The 15961-nt window shown below is 44.0% G+C and overlaps 1 protein-coding gene across 3 annotated transcripts in view; it reads left to right on the forward strand.

Moving 5' to 3' along the window:
* The window catches only part of LOC125007940 (amyloid beta precursor protein binding family B member 2), a 35872-nt gene that overhangs the window by 12567 nt on the left and 7344 nt on the right, over positions 1 to 15961 (forward strand). For 2 of the 3 annotated variants that reach the window (XM_047584885.1, XM_047584884.1), the window contains exons 9-10: positions 12335 to 12340; positions 14617 to 14731. In XM_047584885.1, coding sequence (XP_047440841.1) covers positions 12335 to 12340; positions 14617 to 14731 — 121 coding nt within the window. The remainder of the gene's footprint in view (positions 1 to 12334; positions 12341 to 14616; positions 14732 to 15961) is intronic. The other variant, XM_047584887.1, reaches the window with a different exon arrangement.

The raw sequence follows: 15961 nt of genomic DNA on the forward strand, positions 1-15961 counted from the left end.
AAAAGAAAAAAAAAAGAGAGGAGGCAGACAGGAGGAGATTTACCCCGGGGTACCGCGGCGAAGGGGCTGCAGCAATGTCACCGTGGAGAAGGAGCTAACGAGGCAGGGAGGTAGTTGTCTGTAACGGGGCGAGGATGCCTGGCTGTGTGAGTACTCCTCTCTCTATTTCACTCATTCCCACGTCCATCCGTGCGTCCACCCATTTCCTAATTGTCATCTGCCGCCGCCTCTCTTCCTTACTGACCCAACATCCCCTTTCGCTCCGTTTGAGTGGAGGACACAACATGTTTAATGCACGTACTTTTTATTCAATTTTTTTTCACTTCTCAGCCTCCTGCTGTGTTTCACTTCAAGCTGTGTGCATTGATCTTCTCCCCCCCCTCTCCCTCTCCATCTCCCTCTCTCTCTCTCTCTCTCTCACCGTCTGACTGGCCATCAGTTGTGGGGATTCATGGGGTCGGCGGCGGCGGCAGGTTTGAGCAGAGCAGACGCTCTGCTCAAAAAAAATAAAACATTTAGAGTGAAAGTTAAAAAAAGAAGAAGGAGACGGAGTAAGCAAAGGATGGGATGAGGAAAAACAGGATTAAAGGGTCTGGATGTGCTGCAGGGATCTTTCAGAGAGAGAGTGTGTGTGTGTGTGTGTGTGTGTGTGTGTGTGTGTCATGGCTGTTTGGGGCTGTTTGATATTGCACTTGGCTGACGTGCGAGTCTTCTGCAGTGCTAAAATATTACTATTTTTGATGCAAGCGTCTTGTGCCGCTCCGCTGAATGTGTTCCGGGGAGGATGTATGTGAAGGCATGTGTGTGTGTGTGTGTGTGTGTGTGTGTGTGTGTGTGTGCATGATAAATGCTACAGTGCAGAATGCATATGTGGAGTTTCCCCCCTCTCTCTTCTATAAAAAGAAGATGAGGAGGAGGAGGAGGAGGAGGAAAAGAGAGGAGGATGAGGGATGAGCAGGGAAACACTAAGCAAAGAACAAAAAAAGTGAAATGATTTACGACATTAGGGAGGCAGCTCCCGCTTGTTTTCTTCTCATCATCGGCATGTGACACTTATTGAGGTTGAGGCAGGGCTGTGGAGATTCAGATGTTGCATTTTTAAACGGCGTCTTTGCGTTGGCTAATGTCTGTGTGTTTAAGTAAATGAATGTTACCCCCTTTTTTTTCTCTTTTTTCTCTTTTTTTCCCGCTAATGGCCGAAACTGCAGTGAATGACCAATAACGCACTTCTACAAATGCACACCACATTTCATTCATATTCATTAGTGGGCAGCAGTGAGACCCTGTTCCCTCCGCCACTCACTTAATTTCCCTCATTCCACCGCTGACCTTCTGTGGACAGAGAAGAAAAGAAAAGTGAAGGAGAAGAGAACAGAAGAGAGGAGACACGTGAGCCTTGAGTATCATGAATTTTTTAGAGCTGAAAACCCTCTCGCGATCGTCTCCATTTGTGTCACTGAAGTGAGTTTGGCTTGTGGCAGCCACCCTTCATGCCCTTCCACTCACAAGGCCCCCGGCGCAACCGCAGCTTATTTGCTGATGTCAAAGCCCTTGTAGCCTTAATTAACATGCAAGGACCCCGTGACGGCCCACAGGGACGGAGGCCGAACACCTAGACCCACTCGATAGATGCCAGAGTGATTGATGGCCTCTCCTCCCCAGTCGCCGCTCTGATTGGAGACCCACACCGACATCTCTCTTTGACCGCAAGTCATCGCTCCTTCACGTCAGCTCCTTCCATTTACCCACAATCCATCACTCCCACTTGGCCGCACGCATCCGCACAGCTCCTCTAAGGGTATGCCCCCCACCCCCCACTTCCCAGAAACCCCCGTTCTCTAAACGGTCATTACGATGGCGGGGGGCACGCTCCTTACTCTACAGCCAAGATGTCAAATGCCAGACAAACTCACACAGAATAACAAACAAAAACCTTAAAAAAAACAAAAAGAAAACCGCTTTTCTCTTACATTTCCCTTCCTGTCCAGTCTTTCATTAGCATTGTTAGGCACACCTGCTATAATCCTTGTCTCCCTGACAGATTACTCCCCGTGTTCCTCCTATAGATTCCCTCCCTGTGCCCCAGCAGCCAATAAATCTCACCTCGATAAAACCCTCTCTGGTCCTGGCCGTGGCGAGCAGAGAGGCGGAGATGGGTGATGCTGATGCTCGCTGATCACACAAGTCTGATCGCAGCAGGACGCTGGTGCAGTCACCGTCTGCCCCGTGGCCCTCCCACTTACTCCAACTACAGACGCCAGCCGCTGTTTGAGCAGAATACATTTGAATACTTGAAGCCTTCATGTTGGCTTTTGATCATGTTTTCAGCGGGGCGACTGCCAACGTGTCCACAAGAACAAATATATTAGATGACAGAGATGAATTATTATATTCAAATCATTTTTAACCTCCTGAGACCTGGCGTCCTCATATGGGGACGTTGTGTTTCAGGTTTGTGGCAGCTTCTTGTTCTGCTCCATTTAGACCTGTTGTCCTCATAATGAGACACTTTTTTCTGCCGTGTCCTGGCAGCCAAGGGTCAGTAAACGTGTTTATTTATGCTTATTAACTTTTTTGGTTTGATATTACACGAAAATTTAACAAATTCACAAGTACTCATTTGAGGACGTTGGGATTTCATCATTTCCAATTCTGCTTTTACAATAAAAATAACCAGTTTTATATTTTGGTACACACTGGTGACTTAACCCCCCGGTGTCGACGGACGTGCCGGTGCGTCCAAATCACATGACCAATTTAAGCGACGTAGCCACAAGACACAGCGTCTCTGTTTCAACTTTCATAGAAAGTGCTAACCTAAAACAATTGTGTTGATAGGCCAAGGAAAACTAAACTAATTATAAATGATTTACGCCACACACAATGATTTTCCTGAATATTGCCGTTATGTTGGTGCGCGTCTGGTGTACAGAAAAAACGGTGAAAAGCAAAACGATAGCTAGCCAGCTGCTCAGAAGCAAAAAAGAAAAATGATGATGCATTTCCTGCATTTTAATGGAAATATAATTAAATATAATAATAATAATATCTTTGTTGTTTGCTAAATTTGTACATAAGCTTTTTAAATTTACACTTTATGTTTGCATTCTAAGTTATAAAAATGGTTCATTAAACATGTTTGTGGTTTTCACAGTGAAAAATCTAACACTTTCCTACTTGGATTTTATGGTTTTAGTGTGGTTTTAGGTCCAGTGTGTTAATATAGTTTGTCAAAATGAAAAAATAATTGTAAAGTGAGGTTGTGCTGAAGAGAATGATACCAAACAAGGCAATGTAAACCATTTTTAAGATGAAATATAAATAAAACCAAAAGTAGTCGGCCAATTATGCTCTGAACTCCGGGGGTTAAATTGTAATATACAGCAAAATAAAAACTACTTCCAGTTCAAAGATGTTGCTTGTTTTTTATACTTCTTAAGTCCTGCTAACTCCGAATAAGGAGATCTTAATCTTATCTTAAAGAAATTAAGATGCATTCAAAACAAATGCTTGGGCCTCAGGAGGTTTAAGAGAAAAAAAAAAAGATAAATATATAAAATGAATCAAGGCAGTGCTCAGGTGCCTTGAGGTTCAGTGTCTTGCCTAAGGACACTTCAGCATGTGGTGGGACCCAGGGATCAAACTGCTAACCTTGCAACCTGCTCCACCACCTGAGCCATCCTAACAATATCGCTGGGCATTGTTTCTGAAAATAAATAAATAAATAAGCAGGCATGCAAGAAGACAGTGTATTATTTTGTGACTTTGGCGTACACACCCTTTAAAGAAGGAAGCGTATTCCCCCTCTAGAGAAGAAGAGGCTGCACGTTTCTCGACTGTATGTGCAGGAAACATAATGATTCATGGCACATGCAGCTAATTAGGTTACGTGCAAGCTTCATGATCCAAACTGCACTGAGAGTAGAGCTTGGAATAACTCCCCACACTAACTCAAGATCAAATCTCTGCACTCTGCCACATGCACACACACACACACACACACACACATTAGTAAAATACATGAATGGAGGCGTCTTACTGAAGTGACATCTCACTGAAGCTTTTGCACAGAATATTGGCACTTATGTGGAAAAAACACACAGAGGCACACACATGCCCCCCCACACACACACTCATGCTGAAGAGCAGTGTGATGTATAAATGATCAAGAGCACAGAGAACAGCAGGACCCCCCTCCCACCCGCACACACACCCACACACACACACATCCCTCGTTCCCCACACAGACACACTCCATGTCTTTCCATCTCGCCCACCCACCTATCTCTGCTCTTAAATAGGTAATGAAAGATGACGAGTGTTGACACATGGGTACTGTGTGTGCGTGAATGTGTGTGTGTGTGTGTGTGTGTGTGTGTGTGTGTGCGCGCACTCCCTCTGCGCGTTGCCCCTCCCTCTCTGGTTTGCCTAGCTGCCAAAACGAACGCTTGGAACTGGGTCACAAAGCTGCATCAACATAAACCGGGGTCGCGCCTGTTTCTCCCTCTGTTTTTCCGCCATCAGCTTTGTAAATCCGCAAGTTTTCTTAGAAATAACGCAGACGTACAGAGGATGCATCAAACGGAGACGCGGCTGCTTGGAACAACATCAGCTGCCTGTTCAAATCTCACCGGCTGCATCGTGTGCTGCGTGCGCCTCTTAACACATCGCATTTTTTTTTTAGTTTTTTTTTTTTATTTTGACTTGATTTCGTCCTAGTTCTCTGCTGCCTTCGGCGATATTGGCGATTGCGTGCTTCTTTGTGTGTTCCTGCGAGTGTGCAAGCGTGTATGAAGAGACGGGGAGAATGTGTCATGTGGCAGTGTTGATGTAAAGGGGCCCCTCCTCCGGCCCCGGGTGCTCATTTTGCTGCTCATCTCGGCGCTGTAAACAAGTTTACGGCGCAGAGAGGTAATTACGTACAGACATTTTACATTAGGCCCTCGCTAATAGCTGTGGGCCATGACTAATTCACCAGGTCGCAGAGGGGTTTACCGTGTTCACTCATCACATAGGCTTTAAGTAGTATGGGGCCACTGTGCATGGATGGTGCCGCTCTGGTTAGTTCCAAATTACTTCTAAAAGTCTGCTTTACGTAATGTTTGTCTTCATACAGCCCAACTATTTAAAGGAGTCCTTTTGCATTTTAGGAAACAGGTTTATTTGGGAGAAGACTGACAGTACTTTTACTTAGTTAACTTTCTGGGATATGATTAGCTTAGTATGTAGGTCTTCAACAGGGGATCCGTGCAGGTACTGGAGGGGGGTCGTAAAATCTTTTCATATATTTTTTTTAATTTCCCCCGAAAAATACATTTATTTAAATGCACATTAACATGAATCCAATATATTTTAGTGAAGGGATAGATCAAGGTTATCACACGGCGCCACACTAGCCGAGACCTGTCAATCAAAGCCTCCTGCACACAGTAGGCCCCGCCCCTATCGCCATATTACACGCTCACTCTGTCAGGTTCACCGCAGTTGGCCGAGAGCCTATTCAGTCCCCAGGTGAAATCCAGACGCACGCTGCGTTAGAGAAGCTAGCAGTGTTTTGGTGATTCACTGTTCCTACTACATTTGTTTAAATTGTTTAAATGTTTACATTTGCAGGGCCTGAAATTGAAATTGAACATGTATTATTTGAATAGCTTAATATTGAATGCAAAATTATAATAATAATAATGTATATTTATAAAAAGCACTAGACTGAGTTTAATATATAACACATATAATAGGTAGGGGGCCCCTACTTAATCTCTCCATAGTGGTTGGGCCGAACCAAAAAACTAAAATACAAATCAAATAATTTCTGTTTTCAAGGATGGTTTCAGTAATTTTAGATACTTAATATAACTAGTAACTTTTGTTTTAGTTAGTTATTTGACACTATAGAAACATGATGTGGCATCACGATGACTACATGTTGCCATGTCAACTGCTCTGTGAAGCCGTCCTGTTGGACCGTGAGAGTTGGAAAAAAAAATTAAGTACACTGCATAATCCAACATTTCCTTGTAACTGGTGGAGGCAGAGCTGAGCGTAGTATGAATTAAACGAAAGCTTGAGTGAGTCTGGAGGAAGTGTGGTCAAGTTATTGATAAATCCCCTCTTAGAGGAGGAGACAGACGTGCAGTTCGGTATGAAAGTGGCAGTAGAGAAATATGGGAGAAAGAAATAATATCAAATATTCATCTTTTTCTGTGTCTCTCTACCAGCCGGCCTCAAGCAGATGGGTCCCCAAATGAGCCGGGTTCTGCCGTGTCTTCCTGTTAGAAGGGAGCGTTCCTTTCTACCACTGACTTAGTGTTTTCTTTCTGGGATATTTAAAGCATCTTGAGACAAGTTGGGTTAAATTACAACCTATAAACCTACAATTTTTTTTTTTTTTTTTTTTACGATATTGGTATCATATTACTGCCAGTATCAATATCATTATACAGTACATCAACCTAAAAAATCCTGGCTAGCTGGGTGCTAATTAAAATATTGGCTTTGTAACCTACTGTAAATACCTGACGGTGCACCATAAAATAGCATCGATACCGCAGTAAACCTGAGCTAATTCCTGTCAGCAGCTCTGCACCGTGCTATTAATGGCTGTGTAAATAGTGGGCATCGTGCGTCTCCTTTCTGTTTTTATCTCCGAGCTTAATGACCTTTTGTATTCTACATTCCATTACAATAAACTACAGTCGACGCTGGACGATTTCTGCAAACACAGTTGCTGGCACTCAGGGTCACATAAAAAAAAATAATACAAATAAATAAATTAAAAAAAAAATAATAGAGAAAATAAGGTGCTTCGTCTTAGCGCTTTACTGTATCTGCAAAATTAATGAGGATTGCGAGGATTTGTAGAATTCAAGAATTTGAATATGAAAGCATGTACAGGGCTGACTTCTCAACTTCTAATCATCATAAATATTGTTATATCTGTGACTGTAAGATTTAATCAAAAAATGATTTAAAGGAAGAATATTTGGAATATTTTGCAAAAAAAACAAAAAAAAAAAAAAAATAGCTCAATATAAACATATACACCGACCAGCCACAACATTAAAACCACTGACAGGTGAAGTGAATAACACTGACCAGCTTGTGGCAGTTCATCGTTCTGCTGGTAAACCTTTAGACATGTAGCACACACCTCGAGCAGACCGGACACCTCCACCCCACAGCAATGACACTCCTCGATGGCAGCAGGATGCAGCCTGGCACAGACACGCACACCAAAACCGTATTTGAAACAACTAAGGAAACATGAAAACAGCGTAAGGTGTTGACATGGTTTGGCCTCCACAGGACACCCTCAGATGGAACCTGTACATCGTGTAGGGAGACCTACACAATATTAGGCAGGTGGTCATAATGTTATGCCTGATCGGCGTACACACCAGACAGCTTTTTTTTTTTTTTTTTTTTTTTTGCAGTATGATGTGTGAAAGGGCCTTTCTCTAAATCATTATCCAGCTGTTGCTTCAGTGCTGCGCACCTGTCAGGGTTCAGCGCTGAAACTGAATCACACATTCACTTTGCTACTTTGGTTTTCCACCAAAGCCGCAACACTGTCAGTAATAATAGTAACTGGATCAGTTGCGATCAGTAACATATTTATCTGCACACACACACACTCACACACAGTACACTCCCTCCCGCTCGTCTACCTTTTGCTGACAGGAGAGTCACAATAGCTTCCTAGCTCAGACATTTCGAATCGGCGTTTGGCGCGCGGCGCAATTAGCATATGTAAGTGCATTAGCATAGCGGGCAGCGCTACCCAGACACACAGTAAAGCTGTTTGATAATTGAAGTCTGTGTGCTTCCACTGTGCTCTGTGGGTTTTGCGCGCTTGTGACAGATGGTTTGGAGGAGACACGAGTCTCTGCTGAGTGATACTAGAGGCTCCGGAGCAGAATGAAGAACGACAGAGCAGGATGGGGACTAGTTACATTTGTGTTGTTTTCACTGCCTCTTAAAAAGCCTCTTTTACTGCACCAGTAGCAGGACACTTAGTTTTATTGCGCGGTTTTATCACCTGAAGATGCATCGTGAAGTTCGTTATTAAGTTTTCCAAAGCGCTTGTATTTAAATAATACAGTGTGATCAGCGGTTATCTAAATTATTGAGCAGTTGGCGTGAAGAGGACGCGCACGGTCAGCACTTTTAAGAACAGGTATTGCTGACGGTATTTGAATGTATTGTGTTGTAGTTTATCGTAGTGATTTGTGGCTAACCGAACACAAATATGATGCGTCAGATTTGTTTTGGGTGTAGCTGCTTCATCTATTTTCTGTGTCAAGTGTTTTGTATTCCTCATGCACGTGTATAGGTCACAATGTTCACAAAATATTATATTTTACCCATACGTCTAATTGAACTAAATTACGAATAAGATGGTTATTTGCCACTTTTAAAGTTAACATTAGTAGTTTTAGAAATACCATGATATGGAAGCCATGTTTAAGTGTGAGGGGGAATTCTCCTGCAGCTCCACACTACGGTGGTCAACAAGGGCCAAACGGACGGCAACGACCCAGTACGTGTCAGTTTGAGAAAAACAGCTTCAAGTACAGAAACGATGCAAAATCACAAGGTCTAAACGAGATACAAAAAGAGGAATGTAGTGCAAACGGAAAAACGTGCCGCAAAAAAAAAAAAAAAAACGAATGCATCATCATGAAACGCGCTGCAAATAGAGACACGATGCAAACCATGAAACGGTCGATAGGGACAGAGTTTGAAACTGAAATCCTAGCATCACACCAGTATCGCACAGCTGGAAATGATGCCGTTATTAAAATGCGTCGTGTAGTTAAGAAGTCAACTACTCGGCAAACAGACTCACTTCTGAAGTGGAAAATTAATGAGCCAACATTTCCCTCTCTGTTACGGAAGAGGATTAGGGGCCACTGTGAGAAAAAAAAGTGAGTTCGGATATTAAACTCAGAATTCTGAGAAAAAAAGTCAGAATTCTGAGTTTAAAGTCAGAACTCACTTCTGAAAAGTATCAGTATCGGCGATGCTAGCGTAGTATTTACTTGGTATCCGATCGATACCAAAATTCCCACTAACAACTGACTGAACCACTGTCCGTGAAAATACAGCGTGAATGTTCATGGTTTGCATCGTTTCTCTATTTGCAGCGCGTTTCATGATGATGCATGCGTCTTTGTTTTTTGCAACATGTTTTTTCATTTGCACCACATTCCTCTTTTTGTACCTCGTTTAGATTTGTCATCGTTTCTGTACTTGAAGCTGTTTTCTTGAACTGAGACGTATTGGGTAGTTGCCGTCTGTTTGGCCCTTGTCGGCCACCGTACTACACTAATACTACCATTACTACAACACACAATGCAGCTAGGACTACAGTGGTGGGTGACTGATGTCAGAGCTGCAGACACTGATGGTCCTGTAAAACACAGATCGGCGTATACACCTGCAGCCGTGACCTCATTTAATCTCTGGGTTGTACGCATCCTCTCCAGCCGAAGCTGCCTCACAGCCTTCAGGATCAAAGAGAGATCGGTAGTAGTGAATCAGTCATCCCTCTGTTTTTTTCTTTTTTTTTTTTTTTAGCTCTGGATAAATGTGAAGCACAGAGAGGAAAATAAAGAACAAGAGTGGTGGGAGTCTTGCTTTAACTCATCTCTTTGCTTTAGAGCTTTCATACCTTTCATCTTGTACCTCTCTTTACTTTTTTCTTTTTTTCTTCCTCTCCACCACCTCCTCACGCCATCCGACGCCCCAGTGGGTCTCACATCTATATTCTATTCCTCTCTGCAACACTCCCACCTTTTCCTTTTGGCTTTCTGGCCTCACGCCTTTATCGCTCTCCTGTCTTGAGGTTTTATCCATCTCTGCTCTCCCCTCACTTTCCTGTCTAAATCTCTTCTGACATCTCAGAGGCTCATGTGTCATTCATGTTTTCGTGGCTCTTGGTTGATTTGTTGCCTGTCCTTCTATACCAAAGCACAAAGTGAGCCAACCACTCTTTCTTCTGTTTCCTCTCGATGTGTCTTCACACTAACTCTCCTGTCTATACAAATAGAGAAGGTTTGTAATATAATGTATGTACGGATCCTTAAAGATTATTCAAAATGAACTTAGAGTTTCTACATGGTTATTGTTTTTGTTTTTTTACCTTATTATTTCTAAACCTTTGGCTCCAGCCCTGAAGTTTGTGCTAAGGACCATAATCCCTGCCTCAAAACTGGAGTCAATGCACAAGTGCAGCAAAATGCAGTTCCAGAGATGATCACTTGAGGGTGATTTAAAAAAGAAATTGGTCATAGACTGTACACTAAATAGGAAATGCGTTGTGCATCTTTATGTGCGCTCTATGGTCAATCCTCATTGACCTCCATCAAGCTCCACCTCTTTGCCTCATTTTTGAATTAGCCTTTGCTTAGAGTTTATCCTTTTTTACCAAGTATGCACTGGAGCGTAACTTGTATAGATTGAGTACAACCAGGTATCCCACAATGTCATCAAGTCAGCTTTTGTTCCAGTAGCCAAACTCCCAAGTACATAAGTCCAGAGTTCACTTCCTTGGTGCTGACAAAAAAAATCTTAGTAAGGTGCTGCCATGATGGCGCCACCTAGAGCCTTCACACTGAGTTCCAAAACCACTGTACAATAATAAAATAAAATCTTAATATCTGGGTCTGGGTCTCGGTGGGTAGCAGCTTCAGCAGGGAAGTCCGGACACTTCCAGCCACCCCAATAAGGAAACTAATTTCGTATCCACGTAATTCCACGTTGTATCCACATTCTTGTTCTTAAGGTCGGAGTTCATGACCATAAGTAAATTGAGAGCTTCGCCTCTTTTAAACGCACGCATCACTGCAGACGCCGCTCTGATCCGTCTGTCGGGCAGCAGACCACGGCGGGTCCGATCCTCGGTTATGGAAGTTGGCTCTTGGAACACTTAAAATGGTTTAAAAAAATAATACTTCAGCTAAAAATTGCAATCTTGTGATAATGTTGTAAGTTTTTTGGAAGGCGGAAGTCTGTTCTGGAGTTAATGTCGTCAGTAATAAAGGATTCAGACCAGTGCTCACATGCAAATTAGCTTAGGGAAAATTGGGACGAGGTTTGGGGTAAGTGAGTGAGAGGAACTTTTTGACCATTCTGAATTTCAACAGTTTCCAATTCCACCAAGGGGAGATGAAGGATGAAGCCTGAATTTGAAATTGCGCAGGAGGGGGTAGCATAGATGGTACACGGAGGGAAGAGAGTCATGACTGAAATTCAGACAGAAAAAAGGTTAATTTTGGTAAAACATGTTTGGACTCGTTTACACGCGGCGAGGGCGTTTATACAAATGTTGACGTAGGCTCCATATGTCTGTCTCTGCGCCTGTGTGCGTGCGTGCCGCCGACTACCCGCTGCTCATAGAGCAGATGAAGGAGACACAGAAGAGTCCTGTTTGAAATAATCTGCCAGCTGCTACACACACACACACACGCGCGCGTGCGCACGCACACACGACTACCTCTGACAAAGTGGATCATCAAAGAATCAAAGGTAGTCAGTGTTTGAATTAGCCCTCTGTTCTTCACTCCTTTGTAGTGCTCCCGATAATAGAGTATCACAGACGACGCGGCATGCAACTGAGACGAGTCGCACTATTGAAATGAATCATTGTGTGCCGCATCTTCTCTCTTTTTTGGGGCTCTCCCCGTTGTGGAAAACAAAGCGAGTGGAGGAGTGAGAGATAGAGAGAGAGAGAGCTGAGGAGAGCGATGGGGAGATTAAAGAGAGCAAATGCAAAGAGATGGATGAAAGAGATTGGGAGGAGGAAAAGGTAGAGGGAAATGGGAAATGGCTTTGGGTGAAGCTGAAGAGCGAGAGCTGCAGCAACGTGTGCGTGCGCGTGTGTGTAGGATGCACATATTCAGGTACATAGCACAGGAAGTGTGTCCTGTATTAGAATGTAGCCGATTCATAATCCACTGAAATGAAAAGTACACAGACCTGAGCTCTGGTGCACACACACAAACTACACACACACACCTCACAGGAAGACAAGTGAAACAGCATTGTGTCTGACTATGTTGTGTATTAACGTTGCTGTTATTTCTTTTCTTTTTCCTCCCTTTCTCGTCCACCCCGCTTGTTCTTTTCCCGTTTCCTATAACACAAACTCCATCCTCCCGTTCTCCCGATTATGTTCTTCCTTTTTTTTCATTTCTTCCTCTAACGCATTCGTTCTTTCTTTATCGTTTCCTTCACCGCCATCATTGCGTCCCTTCTTCATTTTTACCGCCATCCCCTAAACAACCCCCCCTCCCCCTCCCACTCCCGCCTCCTTCTGCTTCCCGGGACACAGAGAAAGGTAACTGGTCTTTGCGGTGTGCTCAAATGTGAACTCGCCTCTCCATTGTTTTCAGTAATCGTTGTGTCAGGACTCCCACACCTCTGCACAATCGCATCTGTCACTCCGGGCGTCAAATCAGTGGCTTTGCCTCGCCCACAGTCACTGTTGCTCTTTTACGGGAGCGCGGCAGCGACTGCTGAAGGTCTGGATTGCCGGCGTGGCGTTAAATCATCAGCGAGCCAGACGGGCCACAGGCTATTTCCTATTAAGAGTTGCATGCTGTTTTATGGCATTTTGATCCCTCAGAGAGGGGACAGAAGTCATAAAAGGACCATTTGTACTATGCGAGGCAAGGCCACTCATGCTGCTTCGGTGACGCACCGCTCAAATGTCCCTGAATGGAGTGGACTGGACACCTCACACACACACACACACACACACACACACACACACACATACAACCTCAGTCACACCACCTATCACACTTTCCTTCCTGGCCACAGGCAGAGAGCATTATCGACCCAAAGTGTGTGAGAAGACAATTAAGCAGAGGAGACAGGCCAGATAATGGACTCATAAACACAAAGAGCCCGCTGTCATAAATGCCAGCTGTGTTTGCCATATTTCTGTTCGGGTCCATGGTTATTCTGGAGCGTGTGGTGCACGTGTGCGCGTGCGCATCTGGCGACATTGGCTTCCAGTTGTGCCCCCCTGCTCCTTGCTTTCACTCCGCGTCGTCTGATTACTCTGTCATTTCCGTCCTGGTTGGGAACACATCCTACCTTTTGTTCCGCGTCTCGTCTCATCTGTTAATGAGGAAGAAATGTGTCTCATCTTGTCTGTGTGTGTGTGTGTGTGTGGTGACTGTTTCTCATCTGCCACCCACGCTCTGCATGAAGTTTTCTTCTCAGTGGAGCTTCGTCTTTCCGTCGCACCCTCATGCTCCTCATTTTTCTCTCCGTGTGGCACCGCTGTGACGCTCTCGGCATCTCGTCTCCTCGGGCACAGCGACGCGCATCTGCCTTCCGTACTGTATTCCTGTCAGTGTGTGCGTATACATGTCTGTCTGTGTGTGTGTGTGTCATCCTGGTGATGACAGTAATGACTGTAGACACAGAGACCTGTTGTTTATCGTCACGCGTTAAAGGGGCTTTAAGTAATATGTCCTCCACCATGACTGGTGAACGGTGAAGGTGTAAATGACAGCCATTTGACAATAATTCATTGAGCTAATGAGAGCCCAGGTCTAATGACAAAGAGACACAAAAGAGGTAAATATACCATGGTGCAAAACAGGGTAATAACAATCTTCTTGTCATGTCTGGCTCTTACCCCTGCTGCTTAAAATGTAGCTTTTTCTACCGGTTGCTTTTCTCCGTTGCCGAACACTTTTTTTTTTTTTCACATCTGCATTGACTCACCTCCTAACAGCATATACAGGATGGAGTAAACATGCAAAAGCCTGCTCCGGTAGAGGAGCACTTGATAAAAGGAATGAGAATAAAATGAGCTAAGAGGGGATCGCAAACACAATGTAATCGCGGTGTTTCCAGAAACCGCAGATAAAGACAAAATTGAGCCCAGTGACTTCGAGACAAACGGCTGAAAAAATTCTCAAGTACAAATTGGCAGTCACATCTACATGTTGCCCCCAAGCAAAGAGCCTTCTGGGAGGTGTCTGAAGCCCTTAAAGAAGCGTTTCATCAAAATATTCAACAATGTCCCGCGGTGGCTTTTCACAGCAGAGGAAAACTATCATCTAGTCACTAAACATCCAGCAAACAAGAGCGAGTCTCTGTATTAAATTTAAGTGGCTAAAGCCTTAATCTCCCACATGCAATGCACAGAATAAAAACATGGTATGAAATAGGACAAATATCATTATGGCAAAAATGTGAAAGTACAAAAAGATGGAGTCATGCAGTGTGAAATTAATTCATCGATTCCCTATGTTATTGACCCTAAATAACCACAATCACTCTCTGGCTTCTACCTTATCACACAAACACACTCGCCACAAGGTTCATGCTGGAGCTCAGTAATTTCCTCCTTAAGGGGCGAACAACATCCGTCTGTTTTATTGTTTTTATGGTATTGTCTTTCTCCACTATATTATTTCCCCCCTTGATTAGCTAATTCGGAGCTTTTCTTTCCCCGTGTTACTGCAAACACTGGAAGACATGTGTAATGATATGTGGTGCATAAACAATTGAAAGTTAAACCAAAATAAATTTACACAAGATAAATGAGGTTCTGTCTTACGATTTTTTTGTTTGCTCCCGTCTGCGCCTCAGGGACTTTGCCTACGTGGCCAGAGACAAAAACACGCGGGTGTTGAAGTGCCACGTGTTCCGATGTGATACTCCTGCTGCAGCCATCGCCACAAGTCTCCACGAAATCTGCTCCAAGGTGGGTGCCATCACTGCTGACGCCGCCTCGCGAACGGGATTACCTGCGGCTCTGAGACGAGCTGCCGAGCTTTAATCAGAGCCGCTGTAACAGAGAGAAATAATGTAGGTGATGCTCTTACGCTCCCGTTGTAGAAAACTAAGTGCCAGGCCCGCTAACACAATGCCAGTGATGGGATTTCTGGTATCTTTTTACTCAAGAAGCAAGAGCTGACAGAAGAGATAAAGAGAAAGAATTTCAGTGAGGAGGTGAGCTGAAATTCAGGTGTGTATGTGTGGGGTGGCGGCCTGTTATCGGCGGATTCCCGACTGTCCATCTTGCCGGGCTTCAAGCTATGTGCTTGTGCCCGAATCACAATAGGTCAACCGATCAGCGCAGCGTGAGGAAGTACTGGCAGCCGCGGGCATGTTTCAGGTGTAATGACAGTCTGTGGTGGAGAAGCGACTGATTATTTGAAGTTAGCTCGTGATAGATGGTGATAGACAGAGGGTTCGTCCTGTCGCATATTTTCTACAAGTGTTGCACTACCTTAAAGGAACTCCAGTCAAAGTAAAGAAAATTGGATGCCACACATCTTAATGGATATGAAACTATAAAGAGCTGACATTCAAGCGAGGCCACTCTTTTTGGTCGAAAAACGTATGAAATGATATGCCAGAGTGACAGTGGAACCACACGGCAGTGATCTACCACTAATTCGCATATCTTAGTTGACAAATATCATATCACGACCACCATCTGTCTCACCACGTGTTGCCACTGACGTCAATCACAAAGAGTCTTGGGAAATTATCCATCTTCTTACCAGTGGCATAAAGGGCATAAAGTCTTTTTGCGTTATCCGTGCATCACCTTATTAAAGCTTTACTGTATATATGATGTAACGCGCTCACTGTGACATCATTCAGTCCTACATTCTAAATTCTCTCTCTGTGACATCATCAATGTAACTTTTATGGACCAATAGGGAGCGTGGGCCGCATGTGAATCACGGATATGTGTGTTTACTGCAAATATGCAAAATATGTTTTGAGTACGGCATTAAAGAAGTCGTTCGGGCGCTCTGAGAGCCTGGACGAAATCCACTCTGCAGGAGGAGATCACTTTAAAGGATTCAGGCTAGATTAGACTTCTTGGGAAGGGGGCTGCCTTCCTGCTTCTATTTTTTACAGGAAACACATGAATACAGTATGTGGAAGCAAGTAGCAGTCCACTGGCTGTTTGAATGGG

This window comes from Mugil cephalus, chromosome 5 (genome assembly GCF_022458985.1).
Source record: "Mugil cephalus isolate CIBA_MC_2020 chromosome 5, CIBA_Mcephalus_1.1, whole genome shotgun sequence".
NCBI classification, from domain to species: Eukaryota; Metazoa; Chordata; class Actinopteri; order Mugiliformes; family Mugilidae; genus Mugil; species Mugil cephalus.